The sequence below is a fragment of the Scardinius erythrophthalmus genome, assembly GCF_964197995.2.
Source record: "Scardinius erythrophthalmus genome assembly, chromosome: 17".
NCBI lineage: Eukaryota > Metazoa > Chordata > Actinopteri > Cypriniformes > Leuciscidae > Scardinius > Scardinius erythrophthalmus.
In genome coordinates this window covers 35,998,592-36,018,472 of record NC_138237.1, presented here as the reverse complement: position 1 = coordinate 36,018,472, position 19,881 = coordinate 35,998,592, and the positions used below count along the sequence as shown (strand labels likewise).

Genomic DNA, 19,881 nt, shown 5'->3' with positions numbered 1-19,881 from the left:
CCTGGTCTAAAGTCAAGGGTGTAATATTTTTTTTGTTATTTAAAGAGCGCGTTAGTAATGTGCGCCTATAGGCGGGTCTACAACGTGCGTACACTCTGCTTATTAAACACACAGGGACGCATAGCAGCACACAAACATGCCAAATTTAAAAAATAAAAGGATTACAATGTAAAATATTATTATTGTGTACATAAATATATGGTGGAATCCGGCTTGTCCCGTAGATGGTCTGCTTGGGCGCTTTAACCTTGTGCACGAGCAGATCCGTTTGCGCTCTGGAGACGGCTTCGGTCTTTCCACTATCAAATTCTGTCATGTAAATAGCGAATCAGCCATGGTGCGAACACAACTGGCATTTAAAGGGAATGGGAGATGAGACTCTGATTGGTTTATTGCACGTAAAGCCCAAAACACACCCATTACTCATTAAGAGAATAGGGACAACCCTTTTAGACCATGCGTCGGGAGCGCAGACCATTTTTCCCATCGTTAAACTAGCAAAAGTGGATTCAGACACGCCCTAACTGCACTTGCGCCATGCGCTGTAGACTATTCACTTAGATCATTAAAATAGGGCCCAAAGCCTGTCCTTTGTTATATCCTTCATGCAACTTATTACAATCATAACACTAATAAATGTGTCAGTACTTTTTCTCTTTTGGAAAGTCATACAAATGTTGTCATGAATTATTATATTATTTTTTTTGGCTATTGGAGCAAATGAAAATGTAAATATATATGTGCTGTAGTTTCCTTTCACCTCTATAGAAGTTTTTCACTTATGATGACTTCCGCTTCCGAGGACCCTTGAAATGTGATAAGGGTCTGTGAGGAGTAAGTAGAATAGCTAATAATTCGCTCTGCTCATTGCCCATGCAAAAAAATGAATTACATACAACTTTGAAAGGCACACTGGCAATCAATCAATCAATCAATCAATCAATCAATCAATCAATCAATCAATCAATCAATCAATCAATCAATCAATCAATCAATCAATCAATCAATCAATCAATAGTCCCGATTATTTCTAATGGTCAGAAAGGGGTGCTGGAAATTAATGGAATTATTTAATTAATATTAGTCAGTACTTATTTATACAATTACACTGTAACATGGGTGCCTTAAACTGTGTAACCTAAATTCTGAGCTGTAATCATTATTATGACCGCCGCTAGCGTAGCTAGCGAAAGCGGTCATATAGGGATTGTCAAAGTTTTTTTTTTTTTTTTTTCTATCCTCTAACTGAATTTTTCGTCAACGATACCAGGGACACCGAAGCACCGGGGAACATGAAATTTGGTGGGCATGTAGCCCCACTAGACTTCTAAGGAAAAATTTTGTTCGGTCCCCGGGGACCACTCCCCCCCCCGCGCTGGGCCCCCCCAAACCCAAAAAAATGCAGTTTTTCCTAAATAACTACCTGAACCGTGGCACCGAGGATGAAGAAATTTTTATGGTATGTTGGTCTACTAGACTTTTACGGAAAAATTTCGTTTGGTCCCCGGGGGCCACTTCCCCCTCCCGCGCTGGGGCCCCCGTAAATTTTTCGTCAACGATACCAGGGACACCGAAACACCGGGGAACATGACATTTGGTGGGCATGTAGCCCCACTAGACTTCTACGGAAAAATTTCGTTTGGTCCCCGGGGGCCACTCCCCCCCCCCGCGCTTGGCCCCCCCAAAACCAAAAAAATGCAGTTTTTCCTAAATAACTACCCTAACCGTGGCACCGAGGATGAAGAAATTTTTATGGTATGTTGGTCTACTAGACTTTTACGGAAAAATTTCGTTTGGTCCCCGGGGGCCACTCCCCCCCCCCCCCCCCCGCGCTGGGGTCCCCGTAAATTTTTCGTCAACGATACCAGGGACACCGAAGCACCGGGGAACATGAAATTTGGTGGGCATGTAGCCCCACTACACTTCTACGGAAAAATTTCGTTTGGTCCCCGGGGGCCACTCCCCCCCCGCTCTGGGCCCCCCCAAACCCCAAAAAATGCAGTTTTTCCTAAGTAACTACCTGAACCGTGGCACCGAGGATGAAGAAATTTTTATGGTATGTTGGTCTACTAGACTTTTACGGAAAAATTTCATTTGGTCCCCGGGGGCCACTTCCCCCCCTGCGCTGGGGCCCCTGTAAATTTTTCGTCAACGATACCAGGGACACCGAAACACCGGGGAACATGAAATTTGGTGGGCATGTAGCCCCACTAGACTTCTACGGAAAAATTTTGTTTGGTCCCCGGGGGCCACTCCCATCCTCCCCCCCCCCCCCGCGCTGGGCCCCCCCAAACCCAAAAAAATGCAGTTTTTCCTAAATAACTACCTGAACCGTGGCACCAAGGATGAAGAAATTTTTATGGTATGTTGCTCTTAAGGGCCCACATCAACCTAGCCCATAATCACTCATTTGTGATTTGCGCCCCTCCCATAAAAAATGAAAATGCAATATTATTCTGCTTTAATCGCCCCTATCTTCAGTGGAGATGTTCAGGACTGCACCATATTTCATGTGTATGATTAACTTGACATCCTCTGGGGGTATCCTCTGCTAAGTTTCGTAGAATTTCATCCATGGGGGGGATATAAAATAAATTAATTTATGTGCACATTTAGTGACTGTACACTCATCGGCCTTTAGATGGTGCTGTTGAGCGAAGGGTTGCTGGTTTAGGATGATACTGTCACACACACACATGCAGGAATACAAACAAACGCAAGCATGCACACACACTGACATCCACACGCACAGACACACACCCATACACACACATACAAATCCACATGCACAGACACACACACACACAAACACACACGCGCACACATGTACGCACACATACATACACGCACAGACACACACACACACACACACACACACACAGACACACACATACACAAACACACACACACACACACACACACACACACACACACACACACAGACAGACATGCACATACTACTACTTTTTTTAGGTATATACATAAACACGCAATACAGCCAAATTACTCCACGTCATTTATTTTTGTGGAAAGCCAGTGCAGGCCTGAGCGGCGGTCATATTTTGTACCGCGATGCGGTACATCTTGTTAAGTTTTTTAATGACCTTTATTAATACGTTTGTTAATGACTAGGGGTGTAAATCGGACAGTTCATCACGATACCATATGATATTGATTCTCTCAGCCAGCGATACGGCATTTGCCGATACCTCAAAAAATTCTGCCTTGTCACCTGACCTGAATACTGCACGCTGATTCGCTAAAACGCATATATCGGGTTGTGTTCACAAACAACAAGGGTGCTTGTCGGTTTCTGCTGTAAAACATGAACTCGCAATGCCTTGACAGTGGACAATACCGGCTTTTGTGACTAAACGTGTTTAGGGTTCAGTCAATCTTGTCAGGCGTCTATTTCAGCTGAGGGCATCGTTACAATGTTACAAAGGCACACCGGCAGACAGTATGGTGAGTAAACGAAAATGTGCACTTTGGCGGAAGTTATGTGAGGATGTGGAGAGTGTCAAAATAAAGGTACCTCATATCGATATTTTACGAGTGGCATCGATGCATCATACTGTTAAACGTTTAATCGATGCATTGATCCATATCGATGTATTGTTACACCCCTAGCTAAAGGCACTAGAATTCAGCATACTGTACCTGCATGCGTGACTGCAGACTGTTGTACAGCTGATGTCTTTTAAGTGTGGAGGAGTTGAATTAATAGTCTCAATGACTGAATAGAATTAAGACACTTATTAATGCTTTTATGTTGCTGAACAGGGAAAAAAAATCTTATGATAGGGCATGTATATTTAATCTAAATTTAATTCCTGGCCAATGCTGAGACAAATTTCAGGAATCAATAGGCACATTTGTTTCCTGCTATTTTCTGCTTACCCCCTACTCTCTGTTATCCCTCATGTGTAAAGGGTAGCCTTGTTAGCATATCCATTAAAGAGTGGCGTGACGCAGAATGAATGAATAAACACAATATTGATTAAATAGACAGTGAAAACACTATACAAACACCAACAATGTTAATGCAGTGCACTGAATAGAAGAAACAGAGAGCTTAAATACACAGGGCTAGGTAATTAAGGAGACAAAGAACAGGTGAGCACTAATCAGAAACCATGGAAACTAAAGGACTAGAACTCAGGTAAAACAGTGACAGCACGTAACAAAGAAACTAAACAGGACATGGTAATGAAACTATCAATAAAATTACCCACAACCCCAGAAAGCTAGACCTCGCGCTGAGAGTCCAAATTGAAGGGAGGGAGGGGGCTCTAGAGGAAGACAAGGAGCTGGCAGAGGGAAACACCAATAAGAAGACGATAATGGGAGTAGCCAGGGAGAAGATGATGGTTGGAGGAACCAGGAAGGAGATGATGGTGGCAGGAACCAGGGAGGCTTAGCTAATTCACAGCGGCGGTGGAAGTGGACGGGGCTTGCTGCTCATGGTCACTCATTGGCTCCTCCCACTATCACCTCGATTCACTATTCCCTACATTACTCCACTAATATAGTCCACTTGAAGGAGCGCATGAAAATAATAATTTCATAATAATTTTAATAATCATTTGAAACATAGCAAACTAGCAGCTACAGTAGTATTGAAAAGATTTATCTTGAACTCTGTCATGGAAACTAGCATATAAACCTTAATTAAACAATTTAATAAATTAAAAAGGAGTGTATGATTTTACGCTGGACCAGAGCGGTTTGGAAAATGGTTGGATGATTTGATTCAGCTGCAGGCGCCATCTTCTGGTGAGACGCGGGAATTCATTCGGCGCTCGACTCTCACAGTGCGTTATGGGTATTCTCTAGCTGTTGAGCGTACATCAGTTGTTTATTATTACAGTGCATTGTGGGATTGAGTGAGTGCACTCAATAACATCCACTATGGTTTCAGACACAGCCATAGATTCGGTTTCCTTTTTTGAATGACAAATGTAGATTGAATGTAGAAATGTAGCCACCTGCTGGTATAGACAGGTATGTCCTCACATGCAGGTGCTCAGACATACAGTATGTGCTAGTTGGCTATTGTCCATTGTTTCCCAACCCTGTTCCTGGAGGCACAGCAACAGTGTGCATTTTGGATGTCTCCCTTATCTGACACATATATTTCTGGTCTTGGTGATGAGTTGAATCAGGTGTGTTTGATTAGGAAGAGTTAAAAAAATGCGTAGTGTTGGTGTGCCTCTAGGAACATATTTGGGAAACACTACTATAGTCTTTGCAGAGTGGAATAGACGCAACATGACGAGGGGCGACAACACAGTTACCTTTTGTCGCTTGATGTCGGTTTATTGTGCATGGGCTTAAAAGCTTTCCAAGTTGTTTTTTTAGTTTTGATAACAATTTGATTCCAATCTTTTCCTTCCAATAAAATGAGATCCATGACTCCTGAACTGCCTGCAGTTCGTGACAGTGTGTATGGTTGGCAGTGTGTGTGGACTGAAGTAAAAACAGTTGAGAACTACAGATATGATATTAAATAAAAGTATATATAAAGGTATATCCCACCCTACCTTCAGAGCTCTCTCCAAAGCCATGTCTCCTCTAAAACACGTGGATGTGCGCAGCCAGAGCAGAGTCTGCAAAGCGTCACGAGAGACGTCGTTGGTGGAGGGGGGAACGTGCCTCATGTGTTATTCACTTGTGTGACATTAACTGTATACAAGTTATGTGATTTGTACTGTATTGTTATATCTCAAAGCCTCATAAATTGGATGGATATTTTATAGTCCTGAGACTTCCAAATTTAGATTAATTTAATTACTGATTGCTATCAGGATGTGAAAAGACTCTTTTTTTTTATTTTTATTTTTTTTTTTTTATGAAAAACATTGCCTACCCTACCTTTAAATGCATTTTAGGTAAACTGACATAAAATTAATTGTAGTTTAAATAACTCAACTGAGCTAATAAATTAAAAGTTTTAATGCTGTAGTATTGAAATGTTTCTGAGAACTGATTCATTGTTTTCATAATATACTAGACATAATAATATTAAGGCATATTAAATGGTCTATTTTGGGAATGTCCTAAATTTGAGAGACTTTTGTTCCAACAAATTAATAAACATGATATTAAGCTTTTCATTCACAAGCTTAACAGGTTTAACCTGTCCTTGTGTCACCTTTCTCTTTTCAAATCCATTAGGGAAAAATAAAGAATGAAAAAAAGGCCTCAAAGCCTCTGATAAAGCTGCCACGGGACAAAAGGAAAATATGAGATATCTCCTCTATCACATACATACACGTTCAGTATGCCGGTGTGTGCTTGCTTGACAAAGACATCATAGTAGGCACTACCAGCCTGCTGGTGACTTTCCCATGAATAGTTCCATTCAGGTCCAGACATTAAGAAGCACATTGTCTGAGTTGACTTGCATGTGTGAATGCACAGTTTCACAGAAGCTACTGCTGGTGATCGGCTCTTCGCTTGATTGCCCACTGGAGTGCCTGATGTGAGAGGAAGTGCTTTTCTCATAAATCAAAGGCAATGAATGTCAGCACAGCCTGAAATCCCCCATTTTCTCATCTTCACACAGGCCTGTGCCATAACTTTGGTGTAATGACCGTTCAATTACTGCCCAAATATATGTCAGGAAATGTTGGACGTGAGACCCAAAGACCCAGATTTATCATATCTTTATGGATTCACACTCACATAGCACAGTTTAAGGTACCTTTTTTTTTATTATGTATGTTTCTGTATGAATTTGTTACATTTAGCACTCCAGGGCATAGGATTATTTCATGAATGAATGAATGAATGCATACATACATATACACAAAGCAGGGGGATGCAGCGATGCCATTATCTGTAAATGTATCTGTACTCAGCTTGTATGTGGGTTGGTCTTAAAGGTGAAGTTTAAGAATGTTAAAATACATTTGCTTAATCAAGTTTAGTGTTTACTGACTATTACTAGTATGCCATTCATGGGTTTATCTCCCCCAAAAGTGTAAACTTTAGCCGCGTTTCCACCGAAATTACCCGGAAAAATTTGTCCCAGGAACTTTTTCCCCCCACACCTGTGGCTGTCTGCATTTCCACCGCGATCTAAAGTACCGTGAAAAAGGGAAGTATCGTAAGCCTAAATTGATCGTAGAGACCACTGATGGCAATTGTTCTGCGATCAACTTAGACTTACGATGGTTTTGGTAAACGCAGCCCAGATACGTTGGATGGGTTTATTATAAGTGAGATGCTCGCGTTCTCTATAGATAAAGTGTTAGCCTTCTCAGTTGCTTACTCATCATGACCTATAGCAACACAGCAAAAAGTATTCACAACATGTACTTTTATTGAAAACAGCCTAATTTTACCTGTTGGGACATGCTTTCACAAGCACTGTTAGAGCTGTTTGTGATGTTTGAGGGGGTGTCTGTTTTTTGCAAAGTGAGTGACAAACCCAATAACGTCAGCCCACACATTGTTAAAAGAACAATTATTATAATAGACAATACAGCTGTAATATTTACACATGCACACGCGAATCAGCTTTCTACTCTAGCTGTACTTCTGCTATTTTGTTTTCAGAATTGTCGCTGTGTTGTCTGACTTACTTTGTGTTTATAATTTGTTGTATTGTTTTTGGATTTATTATTTTGTTTTCATAATTGTGATTTGTTTTGCACTTCTCAGCCACTGTAATACTGTATGTTTCTCTGTCTCACTAGCTCCCTGAGACGAAAATCATTTATGTATTCTTTATAATTTGGACAGATTTGCATTTGTATTTATAGTTGTTTTAGAAATTTTCAACCACTGAATATTTTCTTTCGACTTCCATGTCCTCTAATCAGATATTGCATATAGAGTCCTCTGAGGCTGTGGATGATTGTCTTGATATAACGCTGTAGTTTTCTTGCATGCATGAAGAGTTAAACTACAAATCATGGCTCCAAATTATTGTATTGCCCACCTAATTAGAAATTTAAGTGAAGTCAGCAACATCATAGATATCTGATCTCCAAGTGTCACGCTTGGCATAGCTGGCAGGAACCGGGCTTGCTGCAAAAAAGGTGTATATTCAAAACCTGCCAACATGAATAAGCAAATCTATAGCGGTATTCAGAACCTTCTCAGTTGTGATGCAAAATCAATATTGTGTATGGAATAAAAGCTGACATTCAGTTAGTTTTTAGTAATAGTTGTCAACACAGTCATTTTCAAAGCATATCAAAGGTGAAATGTGGTTGAAAACCAGGTTTTAGACTATTGAATGGTTATTGGTGTAATGTCATGTTTATGTGTCCATGATGGGTTAGCAAGGACAGCCATATTTGTTAACCATTAGCTTCAAACATATATACTGTAAATATAAACTTGCTTTTCCTCTTTTGGTTTATTTTCCTTTTTTCTTTCTCTTTCAGGGAAGTATAAGAACTGTTAGAAACAACGGAGAAAGGTGACTGAAGACAATGACCACCTAATAAACTAACGGATGGACGGAGGAATGAGAGAAACGATAAGGGTCAGCTGCTGAAGAGTTAACTGTGATTGTCCTGAGAGGGCTCAATGTTAATCTTCTTCACCTTTGCCCCTTCCCTCTCTGAATAGCATGTATTGACCTCTCATTGCTCTGGCATGAAACTATCTGACTACAGAATGATTTTCCTACTCTCTAAAGACATTTGCAAGTTGACAAGTTGCAATAGCACTTGTTGGTACTCTTGTTATTACATTCTTTCTTCACACAGTCATCACAACACAAACAAACTCAGCAGACACTCACAGTATTGTGCGGGTAAAGCATCCCAAGGTGGAATACAAGCAGCAAATACAAGCCTTATAGCAGCCATTTTACTTTTACCTTGAAAAGAGGCATCAGGCAATACTAAATTGAATTAATGGACTCAACAGATTGAATCCATTCATCGAAGGCTGTCATACAGGTCCAGAACTTTGTGTAGTGGGATAGTGTACCATTCTACAAGAAACAATTTTTGGATCTGTTGGTTGAGAACTCACTGACAATTGTTTGAACTGGCGCATTATAATCTTTGAGCATTAAAACATCATGAAGGACGCACGTGATTTATTCATTCATGTATTTTTATTTTCATGGGTTACACTTGTACCCTTGGGTTGGTCTTGTGAATGGCTCATGTTATTTGTCCCTTGTATGACTCTCCAGACAATCATTGGACCTAGCCAAACCATTACACATCCCCCAGTGTGCTGATACATCCATTATGGTAATTAGACACATTACGGATTGGATTTTAGGTTCTGATATTTTACTTTTTAGAATTTAGCAACTACTCTGTCTGGTGTCAATTTTGTCCATCTATGCCTAGGGGAATTTTCGGTTGCACTTTATTTTACAGTATGTGCACTTACTGTACAGTGTAAGTACTGAATACAATAAGGTAGCTACATGGGTTAGAGTTATGTTTTGGGCTATGTAACAAGTTATCACACAGTTATTTAAATTGCTAAAATAATAACAACATGTTTTATGTAACATGTAATATTTTTACATGTGTGTGTACATGTGAAACGGTACCGTAAAATAAAGTGCTGAATTTTCTTCTTGGCACATTGAATAAATGTGCAGTTTGTGCAACTGATGCACCTGCAATTTTGGTACTAACTAATTAGCCTTCTTCAGCGATATGTTTATTGTTGATAAATATTGTCAGTCAGCCTAATATGTGACCCTGGACCAGAAAACCAGATTTATATTATCTTTAAATTGAGATTAGGATAGGACAATATTTGGTCGAGATACAACTATTTGAAAATCTGGAATCTGAGGGTGCAAAATACTGAGAATACTGAGAAAATCGCCTTTAAAATTGTCCATTTATGTGCATCCACTCACAAAAATACATTTTTGATATATTTAAGGTAGGAAATCTACAAAATATCTTCATGGATCATGATCTTTACTTAATATCTTAATGATATTTGGCATAAAAGACAAATCGATCATTTTGACCCATACAATGTATTGTTGGCTATTGCCACAAATATACCCGTGTGACTTGTAACTGGTTTTGTGGTCCAGGGTCACATATGACTAATCTTAACAACAGCACTTAAAGTTTTGTTTTATTTTACGAGTTAAGCTGCTTTATTTATTGTGGCTTTGGTCCACCTTCTCTACAAAAGTCTTTCTAGACACTGGAGTCCACCTAGATCAAAGAATGTGTGCTATTTTCTGACAGTAGCTATTATCTTGAATACTTTTTTTCCCACTCTTTTGGCTTCATTGAATGAAGTTTTGGATAAAGGCAGCACTCCTTGGGGACAGCTATGACTATGTACAGTATGTTTCAAATGCTTTGTTTTATTCACACATTTTAAAAAACACACAGATATGTTCTCACTGCTACAGATACGCCCTTTTCAAGAGTGCAGGAGTAGATAGATTCAGTGCTGTCCATTTTGGCATTGATAAACTGTTGTTCTTATACAAGGTGCTATAATAACTGAAGATGATTTATTTGTTGGCCTTCATCAAAGCACATTTTAGAATGTATGTTTAAATACATCACCATCCAAGTCTGCTTTGGAAGAAACTAACATGTAAAGAGGGTTTCCTGGCAACAGTCTATCTGCTATGAAATGAGTTCATTTATCTGTGTGTGTTTTTTTTTTTTTAGAACAGATCTTTATTTTTATTTATAAATTGCAATTTATAAGTCATGGCTTGAAATTATGTTCAATTCTCATCTTATTATAAGGGAATACTGACTGCCCTTTTTAATGGGCACCCATAAAAGTGTTCCCTGGTGTATGTACATGTGTAACTATGGATAATTTATAATATAATGATTAGCAGGTTCTCTGACCTGCTTATATTTGACATTATGCAGTCTTTTATTTTTAAAGAATCATAAGCATACAGTGTGTGTGTGTGTGTGTGTGGTGGTCCTCACTAGTTAAAAAGGCTTATAAATTGGCCAAAACATGTTTTTATTTAAATCTAGTGTTTTGCATGTTTCTTTGATGGGTATGTTTAGGGGTAAAGGTCTGTTGGGTTAAGCGATAGAACATATTAATAACCTGATATAGATCAATGGAAGTATATGCAATGTCCTCACTAATATAGTGAAACAAACGTGTGTGTGTGTGTGTGTGTGTGTGTGTGTGTGTGTGTGTGAGAGAGATACCAAAATATATGAATCAAAATATAAATATACATAAATATACACATAACATGTATACACTCATTTAAAAAAAAAAATAATTAATAACTACATTACATACATGTAAGATTTCCCTCATACATTCATTTGTAAAATTCGATCTTTCAATTGAGATAAAACATAATTCAAACTCATGTGCTTGACCATATAACAAAAAAATCAACACATCTTTTCTATTTTGATACTTATATTACAGGCCATAAAATAAACATTTAATGTAAATTCGAAATTCTTTTTTTTTTTTTTTTTTTTTTACTAAATTCTTCCAATAATTGAAAAATTGGCTTCAACCTTTCACACTACAAAAAATAAGTGAGACATATCTTCAGACTCCAAACGAAATGGCTCCATGTATTATCCGCCATGGGAGGTCACCAGTTCTCTAATTAATAAAGAAGTTTATACAAAGTCATCGCTACCTTAAGGGGATACATCAAATCCCACTAATCCTTGCCATTTAAAGTCTGAAACACATTTTAATGATTCAAAATGCATCACTGTTCTCTCTTTCAAGTATTACATAACAAATGAAGTTCTGGAGTTTAACAATTCAGTGACTTTTCTTCATCCTTCAGCCATGTCTCCACAGCTGCCTTTACCCCTAAACTTGGAAACTCAATCATCTCATTAATACAATGTTGTTTTGTTTCCTCCTCTTCCACCAACAACAACAACATTGATGGTATAACAGAAAAAAATTCAGTCCAAAATCTTTCTACAACACGGGGTGAATTAATACCAAGCGTTACTGCAAAATCCCTCAAAGACAACCATTCACCCCTACATAAGAGATGAGAGACTTTTATAAACTGGGCTTTCACCAAAGGAGCCTGCATTGAGGGAGAGTTCACGAATTTCCACTTACAATACCTTGTCCTCAAACAATTCTCAGAACATTCCTTGATTTTAGAACTGTCTTATAAAAAGGTGTTAATTCGACCAGTTAAATTAATTAAAAACAATTGCAATCTAGTCCCAGTTATCCTCCTCTCCTCAAAAGACCACAAGTCACATTAGCCCAACTAACATCCTTCCATACAAAAGCCTCAGAGCAGCTTGTAGCCTAAAAGCAGCAATCCTACATCCTATATCAATTAATCCTTGCCTCCCTTCATGAAGAGACAGGTAAAGTACCGCTGCCAATGCCAATGCTGACCTACAGGGGTAGATTTAAGGTTTACACGGGCCCCTAGGTAGACAAGATAGCAACTCCTGCACTAACATCAGAGCCATGACTTAAAACATTTGCTCCCTTCCAGCACAATCCCCATTCAAACTCATTGCTCATATTCGTCACGTCTTGAGTATATGTTTTTGCTTTGTTTTTCCTGTTCTGTTCTGTCATGTCTTTGTCTAGGTTAGATTTCTAGTTTGTTAATTAGTTTAGTTCTCTCAGTTTTCCCTTCCTGTTTGTTTCTATGGTTACAGGTTGATTTGAGTCCTCATTTTAGGTGTGTTATTTAATTATCTTGTTAGCTCCTTTGCCCTTCTACTTACAGTAAGCCCTCACTTTCTGTTAGTTCCTTGTCTTGGATTGTTTGAAGTCAGCTTGTTCGTGGTTGTGTTTCCTCCAAGTTATTCTCCTGTTTATTGTTTTGATTCATGATTTAAATATTTATTTTGAATATCTCCTTCTTCGTGCGCTTAATTTCAGCCACCGACCATGACAATATTACTAAGAGAACCTACTGAAATATTCTTAATGTTATTTTTTTAAATATTAATATTTAAAGCTTTTTCTTATACCTCAGACATTCACATTTTCCATGAGAAAGAAAGAGTAGAAAGAAGAGCAGAAGAAAAGAAAAAAGATGCACAGATATATAGGCAAAGCCATAATGTTTATTTAGCTTTTCCTCAAACTTTCCTTTCATTCACATTTTTTATCCTGCCTTATTGCCGTTATACTTATGTCTGAACCGTTTCTGCTGTGATAAAACAGTATGATTGTACGTTTTATGTGCCCACACTACAGAAGCTAAACTTATCCTTATCAGGGAAGGAAATCTCCTGTCTACATTTTTCCTTTTAATCTCGTCAAAAAAAAAAAAAAACCCATTAATGGTAAGGAACCACCCTTATTATACTTATTTCTGGGTGTTTCTCCCTCATTTCTGCTTCGAGGTCTTGATTGTGGCATATATTTGAGGTTTAGAATCCATTATTCCTGTAATTCTTTTGTCTTATATGAATTTAATAAAGAGCTCTGTCTCGTATTCTGTCCAAACACACCGCGTCATCTACGTCAGGTGACCTGTAAATGCGCAAAAACTGTTTGCATTGCAGTTTTGCGAAATATTTCTTTTCGAATTGCCTCAAAAACCCCCTCATGCGAGCGGAAAAACTTTTTTGCGATAAATGGGAGTTTTTGCGAAATTGACGCTTTTCCATTGGGCATACTTTCAATTCGCAATTTCAATTTGCGCAATTTGAAGGGTAATGGAAACGCGGCTACTGATGTCTCCATAAGATTCTTGACTTTCTTTCTTTTTTTTTGCCATTTAATAAATGAGAACTTTAATGTTTTTTTCCCTTTCTGATTGATTGTTAAGTTGTATTTTTTTTTGTTCAATAAAATACATTTTAGCATGCTTATGTAATATGTTGTCAAATGTGAATTACGTTAAAGCCTTTTTGTTATCGGTATTATATGACAAGGCCTGATTACATGTAGACTGTTCTTAAATGCTGCTGTGGTATGTACAGATTTAATTTATTTGAACACGTTTAAACTATTTTTCCTTCAATTTTGAAATTGTAATGTTTGTTGCTCTGGTGTATATCTTTTTTTTTTTTTATGGGGACCTTATTGCAACAAGACTGATTTATTGAGAAATTTAAAGATAAAAAAAAAGCAATGTGGACTTTACCTGCAATTCATGACTGTGCCATTGTATGTAAAGCAGTTTAATTAAGATGAAACTTGTGATATTAATTGCAATGGAATAATGAGGAGTGTCCATGGACAGAAATTATCAGTATTTGCAAGCACATTTTGCCAACATTAGCTTTATCCAAAACTTGTATCTATTTCAAACATCAGTTTTAAAAAGTTCAAGTGCTCATTCACTTGAATTATACATGAATTATGTGCATTATCTGGAAGTTCTCGAATGTATTGTCCTTGGGGATCATGTCTCAGAATTAATGACTTTGTACTGACAGTGTATTGCCCAGTAATATCTACTCACTCTATGCATCTCTGTAATATCTACTTATGTCTCTCCTACAGCCAAAAGGCTTGAGATTATGCAAATAAATTTCAACATTCAAGTCTCCATCCAATTACAGACCCACATCCTCCCGATGCCCAAATGCTCAGGGTTGCCCTTTCTAGTCAAAAAGGGGAGAGTGCCACCTATTGGTACACAGCTTGTAACCTGCCCTATGCACTTACTCCTCCCTTCTTCCTCCACCTGCCTAGTGCCAAGTCAGACATGTTAATACCAATACCAAGTAGGTATGCAACTAATAAACTTTTGCACCATGCTCAGTTTGTGCTGTTTAGAGATGGCGAGCAGTGCGTTTTAAGGAACAGATGGCTGACAAAGAGGCCCAAAAGGCATCATGGGTTGATTCAGAATCTTCTGTGCATGAAATATTACCATAAAAAAAAGAACATTCTATTCTTTTTTTTTTTTTTACTCTCTTTAATTTCTGCATTTCCCAATCAACAGTCAGCTACCACAGCAACTTATGACTCCTCGCATATGTTGTATAATTTAAGGATTTAGTCTTTTCCTTTTTCGTTTTTTTTGCTCTTGTGATGACAAATCAGAATGATCTCTTTTTTCATTCAAAACTGCCAAAATTAGCTCAGCTCTGCTCCAACAGCAGACTGACAGATGACACGTGATTCAATCTGCGTTCTGACGTAGTAAAAGCAGAGAAAGAGATCAAAGGGAGAGAGGAGTGAAATTACTCATGCCAAATGACGGCAGACTCTTGTCCCTCAAATGCCAAGCTGTCGTTAAATAAACATGACAGTGGAATCCGGCTCTCTCTAGATCCACACTAGACTAGGACTAAATGTGCCCTGATCCATTAGTCTTCAACAATATGGCCTTGCTGAATTCCGTTTCAACCATGTGTGGATATTTATGCTCACATATGTTCTTCCAAAAGAAAAGTACATTGCAATCAGGGTTACATATACGTCAGAGGTGTCACATGTCAGTGTTTGTTTGTATTAGCGGCATGTTGTCCTTTGTTCTGTTTTCCCGCCACTCATTTGTTTCCATGACAACCTTTATCAGTTCAATTCAATTCAATACATAATTCAATTAAAAAAATCAATACATAATTCAATTAAAAAAATCAATACATAATTCAATAAAAAAAAATCAATACATAATTCAAATAAAAAAATCAATACATAATTCAATTCATAATTCAATTCAATACATAACAAGAGATTTATAAGGCTTTTTTTTTTTTTTTTTTTTTTTGTAGGCCAGTCATTTTTGACCGGGAACACCACAAGTGTAACTTTGTGCCACTTTTTACAAAATAAAAGCATTTCAAAACAAATTTCCTGGTTAAACATTAAAGCAAACTAGTGTGATAAACAGTGCAAATTTGTTATATATATATATATATATATATATATATATTGACAAAATGATCCATATATAACGTTTTTTTTTTTTTTTTTTTTTACTCAAAAACGATCGATCAATAAAAAAAAAAAAAAAAAAAAAAAAAAAAAAAAAAACTGTCCTAATTGATAGAAACCAAGCTGACAAAAAATTGCATCCCGTAATTGGTGATGATGTTGCAAAATTAGATATTTATAATAAATATTTTGTAGGCCGGTCATTTTTGACCAGGAACACCACACGTGTTACAATGTGGGGAAAAAAAACGCATAAAAATTACACAAAGTACCAAAAACAATTTGGGCAATTGTTAGACTCTCGTTGAGTAAATTTGGTAAATTTTAGTCCAATGCAATAACATTAACTAACATTTTCGGGTACGGGAAAATCCTCTCCGGGTCAAAATGACCCGAACACAACAGAAAATCTTTCACCTAAATTCTAAATGCTATTCTATATATTCGTTCAATATTTTTTGTTTGCATTTAACTTGCACTATATTTGTTCATTCAATTGTTTTGAAGTCATGTAATAGATTCACTAGAAATCTCTGAAATCTCAAAGATGAGTGAAGATTCTTATTGTTTTATTTTTTTGGGCACCACTTAAGGTCATGGGTATGGAATAACATGAAAAGTCTGTAAATGATGACAATTATATTTTTGAGTGAATGATTCAATTGAAAACAACAGGTCTCCTCTATGGTTGAAAATAATGTATTTATGTAAATTACTGCTTTCTATTATTAAGTAAAAACCCACCTCTGTCTTAGCGTTTTAATAAGTACATTCTTGTTTGTTTCATTCTAGAAGGAAAGGCATGTTCTAATAAAAAACTAAAATAAAAATCTTGAGTTTTAGCTAAAACCTATTACTAAGATCATTTTAAATTTACCTTGAATGATGTGTTCTCATTTTAGCTGTACTGTTTTAAACTGCAGAGAAAAATAGATAGATAGATAGATAGATAGATAGATAGATAGATAGATAGATAGATAGATAGATAGATAGATAGATAGATAGATAGATAGATAGATAGATAGATAGATAGATAGATAGATAGATAGATAGATAGATAGATAGATAGATAGATAGATAGAAACAACAGTATATGGAATGGATTCTCACTTCTCAGTCAATTTCTTCCATTCTCGTTCACACTTGTTGGCCAGTAAGGCTTGGTCCCCAACTTCAGTTTTGCATCCCTTTGTCCTCGTTGTATAGATCCACTTGCTGTTGCTGACCAGCTTCAGCATTCTTTTAAGCAAGAAGCTTCCTTCAAATCAATTCTCAATCTCGTAACGGATCTATCATAGTCAGCGATGGACTCATCCCTCCACACACTGCTGATCCACCGGGAGCTCAGGAATTCTGCCGTGCATCAAGTAAAATGGCGCAAAACCAGTTGATTCATGGGCTGTGCAGTCATAAGCAAAGGTCAATGTTTGTAACATATGTGGCCATTTTTGCTTGTTCCTAGGTGGCACAAGCCTGATCATTTTACCCAGAGTTCTGTTAAATCGCGTTGCCCATGGGGTGATATGCAGTCGTTCTTGAATTTTTCTCTCCAGCAGATCCCTGCTGTTGTCAGATCCCATGCATATTAACAAACTGCTAGTAATGTCTTCCTTGATAATTTACCTGTTATCCAAAGAAGCTAATGCTGAACTCAGTAAAGCTTTAACTCTGAAGGAGTTGGAAAAGAGATCTCTAAAGTATGGAGTGTGGCAAAGTGCCTGAGTTGATGGGCTACCAGTTGACTTTTACAAGTCTTTTTGGCCCATAAATTGCCGTAGAGCGGTTCTCACTTTGTTGCCATAAAAGGGAGACTTAAATGATATTAAAAACTGGAGTCTGGTGAGTTTGCTGAGCAGTGATTATAAACTGCTCTCTAAGGCTCTGGCTTATAGATTGGGCAAAGTTATCCATCCTGACCAGACTTATTGTGTACCTGGTAGACACATGTTTTATAACATTTCTTTTATTAAGGGTGTTTTAGACATTGGCAAGAGTCTCAACTTAGATTCTGGTCTAGTCAATAGACCAAGAGAAGGCTTTTGATCGAGAGTAGCATCATTTTTTTTTTTTTTTTGCCATGTCTTAGCAGTGTGTTCGGCTTTAGTCCCAATTTTATTTATATGATGCAGGTTTTGTACAGTGACATTGAGAGTATATTGGAAGTTAATCGGGACTTATGTGCTCCTTTTAAAGGTTTTAGAGGGTGCACCTTGTCTGATATGCACTAAGTTGTATCAATAGAGCCTCTTTTAAATAAGTTAAGAACAGATTCGTATGGATTTTATATTTCAAATTGTTCAAATGTTTAAGTTATCTGCATATGCTGATTATGTTGTTACTTTAATAAGTTGTCAGAGAGATGTGAAATTGTTGCAAAAATATTAATAGATGTTAAAGTGTTTTCTTCTACACAAGTAAATTGGTCTAAAAGCGAATGAGCTGCCTGGTTGGGAGCTGGTTAAGCGTTTTTTTTTTTTTTTTGAAGGGGTTGTTGAAAAACTAAAAGGTCCCCTTGACAAGTGGAAATATTTGCTTCCAAAAATGTCATATAGTACATTGATCATCAATAACTTTGTAGCATCTTCTCTCTGGCATCTGCTAATTTGTGTTGATTCTCCACCAGAATTTTTGTTAGAAATTTAGTCAATTCTAACGAATAAAGCTGTTTGTATAACCCAAGGAAGAGGGAGGACATGGAATCATACATTTACAGAGCAGAACAGCAGCTTTTCGGCTTCAATTTGCACAAAGACTTCTGACTAGACCTGTGGACTCAAGCTGGAATTTTGCTATTTTGCAAGCCTTTTTTCTGGTTAAATCTTTAAAAAGATAGACTTATCCTTATACATAGACTTATACTTTTTATCATAATTGTTTTTTGTTTTTTTTTTCAAAATCTGGACTTTGTTTATTGTACAAAGACTCTGTAATACAGGTTCCTTGCACTGGTAAGTTCCTTGCAAGAACGTGGATATATCACATGAAGGCCCTCCCTGCACTTGAAGGAATTCTTCTCAATTCTGGAGTAACAACCTTAGGACATCTATCATGGCTAGCAGGAACAGGCTTTAAGAATGTTGAATGGTAGCTGACCATTTGGGCATTCCATCAAAACACATAGTGGCTAAACTTCTTGAAAAGTGGAGGTGTGCTCTCACAATGGAAAAACTCAAACTGCTGGAGGACTATTTGGAGGGTTTAATTCTTCCAAACTGCAGAGATCCCTTTCCAAATGTGTTATCACCTAATGTAGAAGAGTGTTGTTACGGTGTATGCAGGCAGTAAGATGAAGACACTGAAGAGTAAGGTTCCAAAACAAAGTTAACTTATCATCCCAACAGGTAACAATCTGAAAAGGTAGCAGGCTAACACACACACTGAGTATAACGGTGACCGGACAAGGAGTGCAGGTGAAGGAACAACTTTAGTAAACACAAACGAGAATTGTTAATCAAACACAGCTGACACATACAAACTAATAATGACGGTAACCAAGGAGACAGAGAGGCGGGAATCTGAACAAAGAAGACACGTGACAAATGAAAACAAATTGAAAGTCCATGAAAATCTAATTAAGCTGAACAGAATGGTGACATAACGCCCCCTCCGGCAAGGAGCGACCTCGTGCCGAAACAGAAAGAAGACAGCTGGAGGTATGGAGGGGGTTCCAGAAGATGTGGCGAAGGGATGGTGATGGCAGGACGACGAGACCCAGATGGTACAGGTGGAGGAAGTCCGATGGCGCAGACCCAGAGCTCCACAGAGCCGACGGTCCACGGCGTCGACGAAGGTGGGAATGGCCCATATGTGGTAGGTGTGGCTGCCGTTAGCAGTTAGCATTTCCCAGAGCACATATTGCACCTTTAAGCTGGATGCACACTGTACGATTTATAATAGCCCTTTACGATTGTTGCTTGTCAGACTGTACGAACATGATCCTTGCTGTAAGCCATGTCACACTGTACAATCTCAGATGTCATTAATGTCAGACTCTACGACAGTCAAGACGTGTTATAAATAGTGTTATTAATGGCTTTGCAGCCTTGGCTAAATTAAGTATACACGAGACTAGATAATGATCTG

General features: G+C 37.8%; 1 protein-coding gene across 1 annotated transcript in view; it reads left to right on the top strand.

Moving 5' to 3' along the window:
- Positions 1 to 10,844, top strand: part of gabra6b (gamma-aminobutyric acid type A receptor subunit alpha6b) — a 33,429-nt gene extending 22,585 nt beyond the window's left edge. Inside the window, exon 10 of the mRNA XM_081390259.1 lies at positions 8,400 to 10,844. Coding sequence (XP_081246385.1) covers positions 8,400 to 8,409 — 10 coding nt within the window. The 3' untranslated portion in view covers positions 8,410 to 10,844. The remainder of the gene's footprint in view (positions 1 to 8,399) is intronic.
- The last annotated feature ends 9,037 nt before the right edge of the window (positions 10,845 to 19,881 follow it).